We start from the raw sequence: 13,138 nt of genomic DNA, 5'->3' as shown, positions 1-13,138 counted from the left end.
TTCACAACGTCCAGAAGGAGCTCGATGTTTTCGGAGACATCACTTTTTCTCGACGCATATCGGTCGAAGCCTTAAACAGTTATTTTAATGTGGTACCTTGACTTCGTAGGACCCTCTACACCCGCAAAGTAATCCGAATTGTGAAGGTTCACATCAAGCACGCCTTTGGAAGAAGCCATTTTGAAAGCTTAGTTATCCCCCAACATGGCGGCCGCGTATGACGTAGCAAATTTTTGTCACGTGGTTGAAAACAAAGAATAGGAAGCAAGACTAAAATGGCCAAGAAATATTTCGGGACGTCAGATTTTTACAAAACAGTATTAGATTTGCTGTTATAAGCGAAAAACGTACCACTTTCTTACGTGTACAAAGCCCACGCGGTAAAATTCATCATACTTAGATCGTTGTTTACTTGCCTTCATGGCCAGAAATTGCGCAGCGTTATGTTGAAAATTCTGAAAAACTTCGATTTGAGGTAAAATCTTCTATTAAACTATACTTTTTGAACACATTTTTACTCGAAAATAATGTTTACCGGGCCATCGAATCGTCAAATTGGCGCCAGGCCCTGCTTGAAGTCCGAAAGTTCGGTTTTCACTTTACGTCCATAATTCGCATTGCCTTAGAGAATAGGCCCTTTGCAGCTAGTTGGTCACGTGCCTAGCAACGCCGAATTGGAGAGCAAGCTTTTCTGCAAAACAAATCGAATGAGTCTCATGAGCGTCCTGCGTGTGCATATCTGAAAGGCAGTTATTTTGAATTCAAGCGTGAAATACCCTTCCATCTCTCAAAATCCAATACGCTTAGCATATAATTATAGCATTTAGCACATCTTCGAATCGGAAAAGTCAATATTCAGCTGGGATCGCGGCAAAAATATCAGCGTCAAGTCGACCACGAGTTACAGACATGGCCTCTCCTTCAGGTATGTAGACTACAGATCTTGTCTTCTTGCTGCACTTTGATAGCGACGTGTGGACGATTAATAGAAGTAGAGAAAAAGAAAATACGTTAATTCACTACACGTAAAAGTTTAGGAGCTGTTTACTACCGATAAACATAGAATTTTGGCCATGGATTTCCCCTGAAACTATGATGATAGAACCAACAAAGTTGTTTAATTCACCACTAGAAGTACAGAGATATTACTCGCCCAATTTAATGATCGTATGAATTTGAAGATTTTTACCAAATCGTTAGACTTATGTTGCTCATGTTCTTGTTTTATTGCTTTTTTTAGCTGAAGAGAGCCAAGATCTTTCAATATTTCCCTCGCTGACCTTCGATGATGTCGGCCAATATGCAAAAAAAATGTCTGGATGCACTAGCACAGCGAAGGCATACAAGTTTATGGCAGAACCTGGATATCTACACGAGATTAAAGGTCAGTAATAAAATCGAGTATTTCTTATTTGTTTTTCTCAATCAGAATCTTATATTTATGTTTTAATGTTTTAGTGATACGGGCCAACGACGCGGTGAAAATTGCATCGAAATGTTTTCGTTCGATGAAGAAGAACGAGCCACCTCATTCCTTGGAAGTTTCTTCAAGCATGGCTAATAATTCTTTGTCTGGAAGGTGCTCTTGTGTGGCTGGATCAGGAGGGTATTGCCATCATGTTATAGGGCTTCTCTATTATCTGGCTTTACTTAAACAACTGGGGCATCGAACTCTGCCAGATGATCTAACATGCACCAGCATGAAGCAGCGCTGGAGTGTGCCTAGGGGGAAAAAATTGAAGCAAAGCAAATTCAAAATGTACTTGTGAAGAAGCCTCAGCTAGGCGCATCCTTCAACAAATACATCAAAAGCAACCTGTACTCCCCATCACCAATATATGGAACAATGACTAAAGAGCATTTTAACAGTCTACAGCCAAAGCCTCTGTTTGTAACCATTGTTCCTTCTGAGCAGGACCTGAGATCTGTTTCATTTGTCCCAAGCAAATTTGGAAATGTCCCCAAAGGGTGTTTGATTTCTTATCAACAAAAAATGTCTGCAGACTATTTAGTAAATGATTTTACCTGCACTGCATTTCCAGATTTACCACTTGAGAGTGCAAATGATAGATTTCAAAATAATGTGTCTGTGTGCCTGGAGGCAAACCAGCAAGCCCTATTTGACTCTCTTTCTGTCACAAGTGAGATTTCTCTCAGGGTACAAGAAGAAACAATTACTCAAAGTTTAAGCGAGACTTGGCGTCTTTTGCGAAAGAAGCGGATAACAGCAAGCAAGTTTGGTACAGTTGCCCGGCGAGTTTCAAATTTTGAAAACCTTGTAAGTCAGCTGAACCCGGCAAGATTTGTTCAAACTCCAGCAATGAAGAGGGGTGTAGAACTTGAACCCCATGCAGCAACAGTCTATGCTAATGTAGCAAAAAATGGCAGAGTGAATTTATTCCCATCAGGATTAATTATAAATCCTAAATGCCCATGGTTAGGCTGCAGCCCTGACCGGAAAGTTTATGATTTGGATGCCCTTGGTAGTGACCAGAACCCCTTTGGTTTACTGGAGGTTAAAGTTGTTAGGGAGGGGGCAACCTCATTTGATGATGTGAGATATCTTACCAAGGATAATACTAACCAGTATTCTTTAAAGAAGAGTGACATTTATTATTACCAAGTCCAGTGCCAGTTGGGCCTCACTGGTCTAGACTGGTGCGATTTTTTCAGTTACATGAATGATGACATGTTTGTCTGCACAAGAATCCTTTTTGATCCCATTTTATTCCAAGGGGCTAAAGATAAGGTGGACATTTTTTTTTTCAATTACTATCTAAGCTGATTTGCCTCTAGTCTTTGCTTACTCTCAAGACTGTATTTGTTATGAAAAGATTTAGCTTCAATATTCTTTTAACCCATTCTATATTTGCTCTAATTTGTGTACAACTATATTAGATTTAAAAACTTTTCTAAAATTGGTGCCAACCAGATAATGTCAGGATGAGGGATGAGGTGATGTTGACCCATGGAATGCATGGAGCATTTTTTTGCAGAAACAGAAATGTGACCTAACTTTCTTGTTAGTATTTTTTAGCTCTTTTAGCCAAGGTTTTGTTATTTACTTGCATCATCATACTCAAATTCAAGAATTAAATATATGTGGTAATCCCCCAATTAACCAAACTTAAAAGAAAAACACCAAAAATGTCCAATATTATGTTTAAAGAGCAATTGATTCAGAAATACTATATCCAGTAACAGTTGACACCTTATAACAATTAAAATTTACCAAGACTCATTATGACTACTTACACTTTTTGTAATAGTTTAAATATTTAATCCTTCTGAATGATCTTCTAATCCAAATGAGTGCACTACATTGTAATGTTGTCACTTTGATAAGATTAAGGGACCTTGAAAATTTGTTAGAAGACAGGCTATAGAATAGAGCTGGTTAACTGAACCTAAAGTTGAAAGAGGAACATCGGAATCCAAAAAGTGATACTCCTTAACCCTTCTGATGGCACGTTCTACATGTATTCTAAGGCTTGCAATAGTTTTGGTTTTTTGCACATCTTGAGTTGAAAACTGCCCTTGATTTTCCAGAAAAGGAGGGATGTTTAACTCAACATTATACTCCTGTAGCATGTTACCTATATCAAACCCCTTATCTGCCATCACTGAGTCTCCTGCTTCTAAGAGGTCTAAAATACCACTACATCTTGTGATTTCCCTGTCGCTAATCCCTCCAGTGTATAAAGTGGAAACAAAACATATTGCTCCATGAGGGGTGATTCCAATAAGACCTTTCAAAGTTGTGTTGCTCTTATAGGATGAGTACAGCTGTGACTGTAACAACAGGGATGTGGGTGTTTGCACAAAAATCTCTGTGCAGTCTAAAATCACTCTGGTGCTAGGATAGAGTTCTCTGAAACCCTCAGGCATGCATCTATCTACATCTGCCCTCGAGGGCCAAATGATTTGACTTCCAAGAAAAAAATACAAAAAATTGGACCAGGTTACCAATTTTCTAGAGACTGATGATATATGAATTGCAAACCTATCAGCAAGATCTTGCTCAAATAATCCAAGTTTAAGCCGAACAAGAAACATAAACATTTCATCTATTAGAAGCATATTTCTGGAGGCTGGTCTGTTTTCTCTCTCTCCAGAGGCATAACAGTAGGTCATTAGTTCAGCACTGGGTTTAATAAAATTAAAAAAAAGCTTAATATGTTCATTTGTGGGAAAGCCAGTGTAAAATTTTATACTCTCGTTGTCTGGACCAAATCTCTCCAGACCAAATTTACTTAATGTTGCTTTAGCCTTGACATTTCTTAGCTCTTCTTTAGCTGCAGCTGCTTCCTTTCTGCTCGCCTCAAGCTCTCCATGCATGGCCAGAAGCTGAGCCTTCAGAGACTGCACCTCTGTTTCCACACTTTCCCTGCTTTGCATTGCTTCACTTTCCACTCCATCAGTGTCACTATCATCTGTTTGAGTATCTCTGCAAAGAAAGCCAAAAAATTTAATATACTCATATAGTTTACATAATTTTAAATTTTAAAACAATTACATCCTTCTAGAAATTGAAGAACCTGAGGTCTGTATATATACTTTTTAACCATACATCCCTTCTACAAGGTTTCACAAATGCTTTCAATAGCAGTTAATATTTATCCAAAACTGATACAGTATTTAAAAATAAGAAAGAAGCATTCTAGTCTAGACTTATCATTGTAACCTCATAAACTCAACGATGCATTAAAACATAACCAAAGAATATATTACCTGTCGACATGTCGAATAATCTTTCTTCGTGCTTTGAAGGAGGAATTCCAGTTAAAATTCGATGGAACAGCACCTCTTTTCAGTCGCTGGCTACCAGACTTGGTGGGGGGAAGGTAATCTTCCTTGGTAAAGTGCCTTGAGCATACTCTCGTACTAGTTGTTATCTAAATGGGAAAATTTATAAGCCATTAGACACAAGTTGACCGAACAAATCCTTGCCAAATGCTTTGAAAATCGAAATGTCTCTATAAAATACCTTGAAGTCAGGACCTTCGTCTCTTCGGATTTTCACCAGCCATTCCTTCTTCAACTTTTCATCCTTGGTACGACCGGGAATGCGATGGAAACGCAAATCTTCGTGGTACCTTGAATCCCCATTACATAGGGGAACACAGCAATGGTATGCAGAATTTTTTCTGCCCGTAATGGATTGTTCAACTGACTCGTCCATATCGATATCTACAACAATGAAAACAACGCTTGTTGGTTCCGACACCATAGTCTTGAGGGGAATAAGCAGCCAAAATTCTATGTTTTTCAAAAGTAAACAGCTTCTAAACCCTAAGGCGTAGTGAATTACTGTATTTTCTTTCTTTTTACTTGTATTAATCGTCCAAACGTCGCTATCAAAGTGCAGGAAGAAGACAAGATCTATTCTACATACCTGGAGGAGAAGCCATGTTTGTAACTCGTAGTCGACTTGACGCTGATATTCTTGCCGCGATCCCAGTTAATATTAACCTTTCCGATTTGAAGATGTGCTAAAAGCTATATTTATATGCTAAACTTACTGGATTTTGAGAGATGGAATGGTATTTACCGCTTGAATTCAAAATAACCGCCTTTCAGATATACATACGCGTGATGCTCAAGACACTCATTCGATTTGTCGTCGCAGAAGAGCTTGCTCTCCAATTCGGCGTTGCTAGGCACGTGACCTCCTAGCTGCAAAGGGCCTATTGTAGTGTCGTTGACTCGAGAGCTTATTCTGTCACTTTTAAGACCTGGATATCCATTCTTTTCCAAGCAGAGTATTCTATAGCATTGTTACTTTACATTCTGAATTCCACAAGGTCTAACTCGATCGCAAATGAACGAAAAATCCGACCTGAAAATTTTTAGGGTCGGCCGCGTGGACACTATTTTCAAATTTGATCATTTAGTGAAGACGCATAGAATAATGCCCCTCTAGTACCCCCTAAAGTCAACAAAATATATGCGCAAACAACGGATTCTGATTGGCTTATTGATCTCCAAACTAGAGAGGAAGTTTGGGGACAAAACTCTACTTAGTAGGGGAGAAGGCGTTCTCGCGCGAGGCGATCGCGAGGTTCGGGCGGTTCAGGTGTCAATGTGTTAGCTATAATTATATTAACATGAATTTGTAAATTTCCCATTTGTTATTCACTACACTTATCAAAGAGGGCTCTTGATCCCATCTCAAGCCCACATTTCAGAAAACTAATGTGCCACATATACTTTACATAGTGTTTCATGTTGCAGGAAGTTAAAAAGGAAAACATCAAATCTCACCTTATCTCCTGCCTTTCTGTAAAATTTGCACACTGCATTTTAATTTCAGGCTTAATCATGCCTCACAAGTAAACCCTTTGCAACTCTCTCATAAGCTGGCTACCGGGATTTCTGCCACCTAACCACATCAACTGAAAGTGGTTGGCCAGCTCTATGGTGGCCGAGAACTGCCATTAAAAATATTCAAATTTATAGGAATTATTTTTGTTATTTTTTTTTTTTTTTTAATTTTGATTTATTTCTCATTTTTCTTTTTAAAATAAAAGCAAGTGAAAGTAAATTGTAAAATAGAAATAAAATGAAACCAAAGATAAATGAAATCAAATCAAAACTAAATACTACTCAGCCGAGGACTGCCACTAGTTTTTTTTTTCTTTTTTTTTTTCCCCGCGGTCGGAAAAAAAATTTGTTCGTGGCCGAACGCTGCCACGTGGCCAAGGGCTGCCAAACAAACCCAGAATGCACTACCATCAAAAAGTTCATAAGAAGCAATTTCTGGGTCGAATAATTCATACCCATGTCCTTGTATGTCTAGCAGCATGAGTTTTTTGTCTGACTTTTCATAAGAAAAATGGGTTAGACATTGAGCCTTCTGACCCATAACATCTGTTTCCTCGACACAACAATCACCAGTATTGTTTAAGTACTTGGTAAACTGTCCATCAATAAACTCCTCCACAGTCACAAATTCTCCTTTATCATCTTCGCCGCAGTAGATCTTTCTATACCTTAGGACCTCTCCAAATGCATCAATAGCATGTTTTTCAATTATTTTTTGTTCCAACTGGCGAGCAAAATTCCTTGCAAGAAGATGCATCTGAACCGCCTTTTGAGTGTGTTGTTGGACAGTTTTCCCAATGTCATTTATTCCCTTCATAGCATCAGGAAGGTATCTTTTAATTACCCAGGTAGTCCCCTTGAACTTTGGGTGCTTTGTGGTTGCTTTGTATGCATTGCAAAACCCACCGTGGGCAAATGGCTCTTTTTCTTCATTGAATTCGACAGTTATTATTATACAGCTCCTTTCCTTTAATTAATTTATGCGTTGTATCTCCTGCATCACGCTTCTTCCCTCTTTTCACAGTCACTTTCTCTTTTAACTTTTTCCACGCTGCATCTGCCATACTAAAATCTTGAAAGGCATCCTGCAAAGAGTTCTGGGTTTGTTTGGCAGCCCTTGGCCAAGTGGCAGCGTTCGGCCACGAATAAATTTTTTTTCCGACGGCGAAGAAAAAAACAAAACAAAAAAATAGTGGCAGTGCTCGGCCGGGTAGTATTTAATTTTGATTAGATTTCATTTATCTTTGGTTTCATGTTATTTCTATTTTACATTTTACTTTCACTTGCTTTTATTTTAAAAAGAAAAATGGGAAATAAATTGAAATTTAAAAAATAATTCCTATAAATTTGAATATTTTTAATGGCAGTTCTCGGCCACCATACAGCTCTCAGCTTTTTTTTTAATTCAAATGTGCTGTAATAGCAATTTACCACAAACATCAGGTGAATTGTGAATATGTTATCCTTGATAAACTGTACACTGGTGCTTAGCCAAACAGTACAAAATATAAACCAAATGGTTCGCTATTTAAACTCTCTGCTAAATAGTGAAGCTGAAATCTGTCACACTAAGAAGTAAAGTGAAGTTGCCATTTTACACTTTCTATACTATATATAGCTTAGCCTCGAAGTAACCCTTGAAGTGTGCAACATAAGTTCTCATAGCCATAGTTGAGAAAATGGAAAACAATGACTGTACATCAACACAATATCCTACTTACACTTTAATACTTCTCTTTTAAGTCTTAATTTGTATTCGACATCATTATTGCAATTACGTTAATCACATTATGTTGACTCTGATAATGAACATGATCTATTTGAGAGGTAATTGGAATGCTTTTACTTCATTTAAGTGCTCCTGTAATCTTATTCCTTCAACTTCCATATGGCATTGCATGAAATTTAAAGCAAAAAAGGTGTCCATGTAGAAGGGACAACCTTGACAACAAAGCAAAGTGCAAGCAACTTACAGTACTTAATTCTTAAACTAGTCTGAAAAATCAATTCAATCTTTCATATATACAGCAATGCACTTTTGAAACAAAAGATTTAACACTAATCTTACATATTTAAAATTCACCAAAACTTCCATGTTTTTATTAGGTGAGGATCTTCACAATAACAGACGCATTGTACATGATGTTGGTGTCAATTCTGTATATTAGTTCTCTTTTCTTTTGAACCTTTTAGAAAGATTATGATTCGATACTGATAATTTCTCTTTGGCAATCATAGTGTTAAATGGATACAAAATAGTAAGAAAATATTTCAAATAATTCTCTATAAACATTTCTTTCTTTTTCAACTCTCTTGTGATAAAGCAAGGTAAGGCTGTGAAGTGAAGAAAAGGGCTAATCTAATATATATATCATTAGTAGTATTGGTGTCACAAATAAGTGCTATCAATCCATTAGACAAATCTGAACTAAAATTACTCTGAAAATAAAAAATATTAATACTGACTGGTACAACTTGTAGCTGTCTGTATTTTCAACACAATCCTGAAGTAGTTATACACCATCAAAAGAAAATGTCCTTGTAGTTTCTTTGGAAGTTGGACCACAACTTTAGTGCTGAATTTAACCCCTATTATCGTTTAATGTATGTTCAGTGAAAAATTGCCACAGTCATACCTCATCATATCAAGTCTTTAAAGTATTTGGAATTTATTCTATTAAAACCACCTGACATCCAATCAAAGTCTTGAATGTGACAGGCTTGAGTCCATGCCCTACTTAAAAGATGAGAAGGGGGAAAATTGATCCAATCTCTTTCATGTGGCATACTTTAAGTATTAACAATGTCAAAAAATAAGAGGAAATTAATTAAGCTCCAGTAAGGAACAATATACAGCATGGTTCAATAAGGCTTCATGTCCCAAGCAAGTATGCTCTTACCTAAAGGGATAAAGAAAAAGAACACTTCAGTGTTCGGTGTCATTGTGGCCCAAGTTTACTTAACATGATGCTCAAGTTATCTGCCCAAATGCTTCCAAGCAAGTGCCAAGCAGAGGATGCATTCCATTCTATCAAATTTTGCAAAAATTTGGGTAAAAAATCAAATAGAATTTTGCTGCGGGAATGTAACACAATCAGATTGGTCAGGTATCAGATTGGTCAGGTACCAAATATCTTGAAAGTTCACCCAAGCTGATCAAGGCCAGATGAAAAGTTTAAGGCTGTCCTGCATCAATCATTCCATAACTAACTCCATAAGCACCAATAAAAGTAGTAACTAATTCTCATTTTTGTTATATAAACTTGCCATACCTCCATTAAATGCAGTTGAGAGAGAACAATAACAAAGGCAAGCTCAAGGGGGCCGAAGTAGTTCAGGATCTGCACCCAAACCTGAAATTAACGATAGAAATCAACACAATACAACATCTTCAAGATAAACATCTATCTATTGATGACATGAATTTCATAATAGTGGCTGCAACAATCTAGTTACTCACCCATAACTTATCAAAGAGGATTGCAAGGCTTGTAAATTGCAGAAATGCATCAGCACTAGACACTTTCCACAGCCACATGATCACCCAAGTGCTGCGATAACTGAGCACTTCAGCCTGTAGCTCCTTTGTAAAGAAGAACGCAAATAAAAGTGAGGAAGGTTGCAAAGCTGTATTCACTGTTTCAAGATATAATTATCATTGCAGATCTCGTACAACCCAAAACAGAAGCCCTAGCCAGGAGAGGTTTCTTCATTCTGGCATTATCATGAATAGCTTTTTTTTTTTGTAATACTGGCAACATTAAGGTGTGTTCACAGAATTTTAGCCCGATAATGGGTTACAAGGAAAATTTTTAATGTTTTTGGTCTTCAAGATCATTAAAAGTCACCAAATTGTAATAAGCGAGGGTTGAACTGTAAATTTCTGTGGTTAATGTTTCTTCACTTTATGCAAATAGAATTAGTCTTATTAATTTGTTCATTAATTGGCAAAAGGAAGGCCACAAACATGTCAAATGCTCCACCAAATCCTAAGAAATTCTATAGGAGGATATGTGATGAGTCTCACTCAAATACTCCCAAAACATAGATAAATGAGCATGCATAAACCATTGGATTTGTAGTCATTTTGCAATCTTTCCTTCGCTGCTATCTTTCTGTCACTTCTTTTTTAAGTGGCCAGACTTTTCGCAGAAGTGACATCAGCCTTTTACAGGCTTAGAAGGACTTTGTATATTGTAGGTATCCTAGCTGAACACCAATGAGTCCATAATATAAAAACTGTATCGTTCTGTACATTTTTTTTTTAAAATAATCGTGCGATCATATAGAGCTGCCATGTTTGATTTCGTTATTGACATTTTTTTAATGTTGGCACCATGTTTGCATTCATATCTTGCATACTCAAAAAATCCTATGGAGCCTTCTTAAATAACTGTATCCTAGATTGGAGTAACCAATGAATGCTGTTCACTAATTACTCAGACAGCAATCACAATTAGTCACAGATGCTCTTTAAACTCCATCAAATTATAGCCTTCGTAACTCAGAATTTTGCCAGCCTTGTCTGCAATTATCACTTTGTAACGTGATTTGCCCAAAGTGTTTAAGAACATTAATTTTCAATTAATACATTGTCATCATGGATCTTCTCTTGACAGACAATATCATAAGCTATGGGGGTTGTGTTGAAAAGCAAAAATATTCTCATGAACTCCACTTACCCTAGGAATATCGGGGTGAGGGGTCTCCAATAATTCCACGTAGGAATGTAAGTAATGGTCCCAAAATCCACTTCTAGCAACAATTTGAGCAATAATGAGGAACATTTTAATATTTACAGAACGCCGACTAACATGGACATAACGCTCCTCCTCTTCGGTTTGAAAACTCACAGCCTTTCTTCCCGATTCTAGTTCATCGTGAGGCTTTGTCCTAACGCGTTTCCAAGGTGGAAACCGGTTCAGAAATACAGCACATGCTAACCCAACCAACAAACCACCCACCATATCAGCGAAAGCATCGATTAAATAACCCATCGATCCCCAAACGGACATGAAATTGCCTCTAATATTTTGTTGCGCACGAAACACAACACCGTCTAAGATATCCAACGCACAGCGAAGTTGATAAAAAAGAACTCCAAGCCTACGAATGCCAAGGGAACCTGAAATGAAGCACTTCGCTGCCATAACAGCCAAAAAGAGATGAGTTCCACTAATAAGATTGGGAGTAACTCCGGGAACAGTGTGTAAGCCCGTATTCTCGTTTAAAAATTGCATGCAAGGAACATTGACGTAATGATCCGTATGGTCCTGCATCCGAATTTTGACCGTTTTCACTGGGAACATCATGTGTTCTGCCATTGACTCATTGTAGAATGAACCATGTTCGGCTAGTTCATCGAAAAAGCTTAGATCCATCCACACGAAAAATGTCACAAGGGCAAAGACAAAGTAAAACCCACAGCTTTCTTCACAGCCGGCCATGATGTCGTCTGCTCTCAAGTCAATCTCAACTTGCGCAGCAACCTTGTCTTTCGTGGTGAACCAGGAACCGTGCTTAGGATGTCGCAATGCCGTTGTGACAACAAGGACGACTTTCTCATTCCATGATGATGAGTGTAACGATCCTTTTTTACTTAAGTTCACATGGAATTATGAACATTCCTCTTCATTTTCATTTTGCTTGGAAATCACGTGACCAAGCCTGATTTCGGACAATAACGCTTTCTTCCAAATATGGAGGTGCTTGCAATGTCTCTAGAAATATATATTTCCAAATGGTTTTAAAACAAAAATATTTTGGAACGAAAAAACTTTTGCGCACACCGACTAGAAACGACAGTATCTTCCACGAGAATTAGACTATCACCTGATAACTTTTGTTTGCAAAAATTCCATATATCAGGCCACTTCCATATATGGTTTTCCGGTTCAAAGGACATTGCGACATTACGACATACAAAAGGCTGAGAAAACATCAGAATAAATACCACAGGTAATGATGATCATGAAAAAATATCAAAAAGGTAAAATACAAAAGAGGTTTATTTGATACTTCTAAATCGAAATATAGAATAGAATACTTTGGTTTTTAAATTGTGAAACGTGCAGCTTCAACTGGAAGCCAAATATCACATGAGATCACCCCACTGGCCTCTACGGTACTCAGGGAAAACCCTCAAAGGAAAAAGTCAAGTGATCATAGCATATTCAAATATATAGTACATTGCATTACTTAATATCAGGTAGCTGTTTGTTAGTAGATTTTTTTTCTCTTTTGTACTGTTATTGTTGTATTCCACAGTGAAAAAAACAACAACAACAAAGAATTCGTCCCAAGCCTCTCGCGGCTTCGCCGATCACCGGGTGCACAGACTATGTAAGATACGCAGCAATCTCCGAGATAAATATATGAATTTTATTTGCGATGATTTGTCGGTTGAGAAATTCCTAGCGGGTTCTTTCTCGAATTTAAACAAACTAAGGATTTTTAGTTTGGAGAACTCGATTGTACTCTGATTATTCTTAGGAGTCACAGACTGACAAACGTCATACGGTGCGCGCAAAATTAATTTTAAGTCGCCTCTCTCCCCTCCTTCCCTCCCCTCCTTCCCTCCCCTCCCCTCTCCTACCCCCATGGACTTAAAACTTAAAGCGATTAATTAGCTAGGTTTAGGGAAAAAAAAACCGTAGTAATGATCTGCCAAGAAGATCATAAGTGTCTAAGTATATCGATCGATACAATCATGATCAGTGCTTGTGCATGTGGAAGTATCTGACAAAAGAATTTGAATATATCAACAAAGTTGAAATGGTAAATTGGCCACCGTTACGATTATAAAAGCTGACGT

The 13,138-nt window shown here is 37.6% G+C and overlaps 2 protein-coding genes and 1 pseudogene across 4 annotated transcripts; 1 reads left to right on the top strand and 2 right to left on the bottom strand.

Moving 5' to 3' along the window:
- Positions 1-615: 615 nt before the first annotated feature.
- On the top strand, positions 616-2,866 carry LOC148727727 (uncharacterized; annotated as a pseudogene). The gene is made up of 3 exons (XR_015988586.1): positions 616-925; positions 1,241-1,384; positions 1,459-2,866. The product of XR_015988586.1 is annotated as an uncharacterized LOC148727727 (transcript).
- On the bottom strand, positions 2,590-5,882 carry LOC111347155 (uncharacterized). Of its 2 annotated transcripts, XM_088724755.1 has the most exons (4): positions 5,396-5,882; positions 4,988-5,190; positions 4,732-4,895; positions 2,590-4,447 (listed from the first exon to the last, which is right to left on the bottom strand). In XM_088724755.1, the coding sequence occupies exons 1-4, from the start codon at positions 5,409-5,411 to the stop codon at positions 3,334-3,336; spliced, it is 1,497 nt and encodes a 498-aa protein (XP_088580881.1). In that variant the 5' UTR covers positions 5,412-5,882; the 3' UTR covers positions 2,590-3,333. The 2 variants fall into 2 exon arrangements, with proteins under 2 accessions (XP_088580881.1, XP_088580880.1); XM_088724754.1 differs by having other exon boundaries at positions 4,988-5,882.
- Positions 5,883-8,030: 2,148 nt separating this feature from the next.
- Positions 8,031-12,151, bottom strand: LOC111327304 (ceramide phosphoethanolamine synthase). The gene is made up of 4 exons (XM_022931455.2): positions 11,007-12,151; positions 9,785-9,907; positions 9,597-9,677; positions 8,031-9,224 (listed from the first exon to the last, which is right to left on the bottom strand). Exons 1-4 carry the CDS (start codon positions 11,769-11,771, stop codon positions 9,198-9,200), a joined length of 996 nt encoding a protein of 331 aa, XP_022787190.2. The 5' UTR covers positions 11,772-12,151; the 3' UTR covers positions 8,031-9,197.
- Between the last annotated feature and the right edge of the window lie 987 nt (positions 12,152-13,138).

The sequence above is a fragment of the Stylophora pistillata genome, chromosome 6 (genome assembly GCF_964205215.1).
Source record: "Stylophora pistillata chromosome 6, jaStyPist1.2, whole genome shotgun sequence".
NCBI lineage: Eukaryota > Metazoa > Cnidaria > Anthozoa > Scleractinia > Pocilloporidae > Stylophora > Stylophora pistillata.
This window is presented reverse-complemented; position numbering and strand designations above follow the sequence as displayed.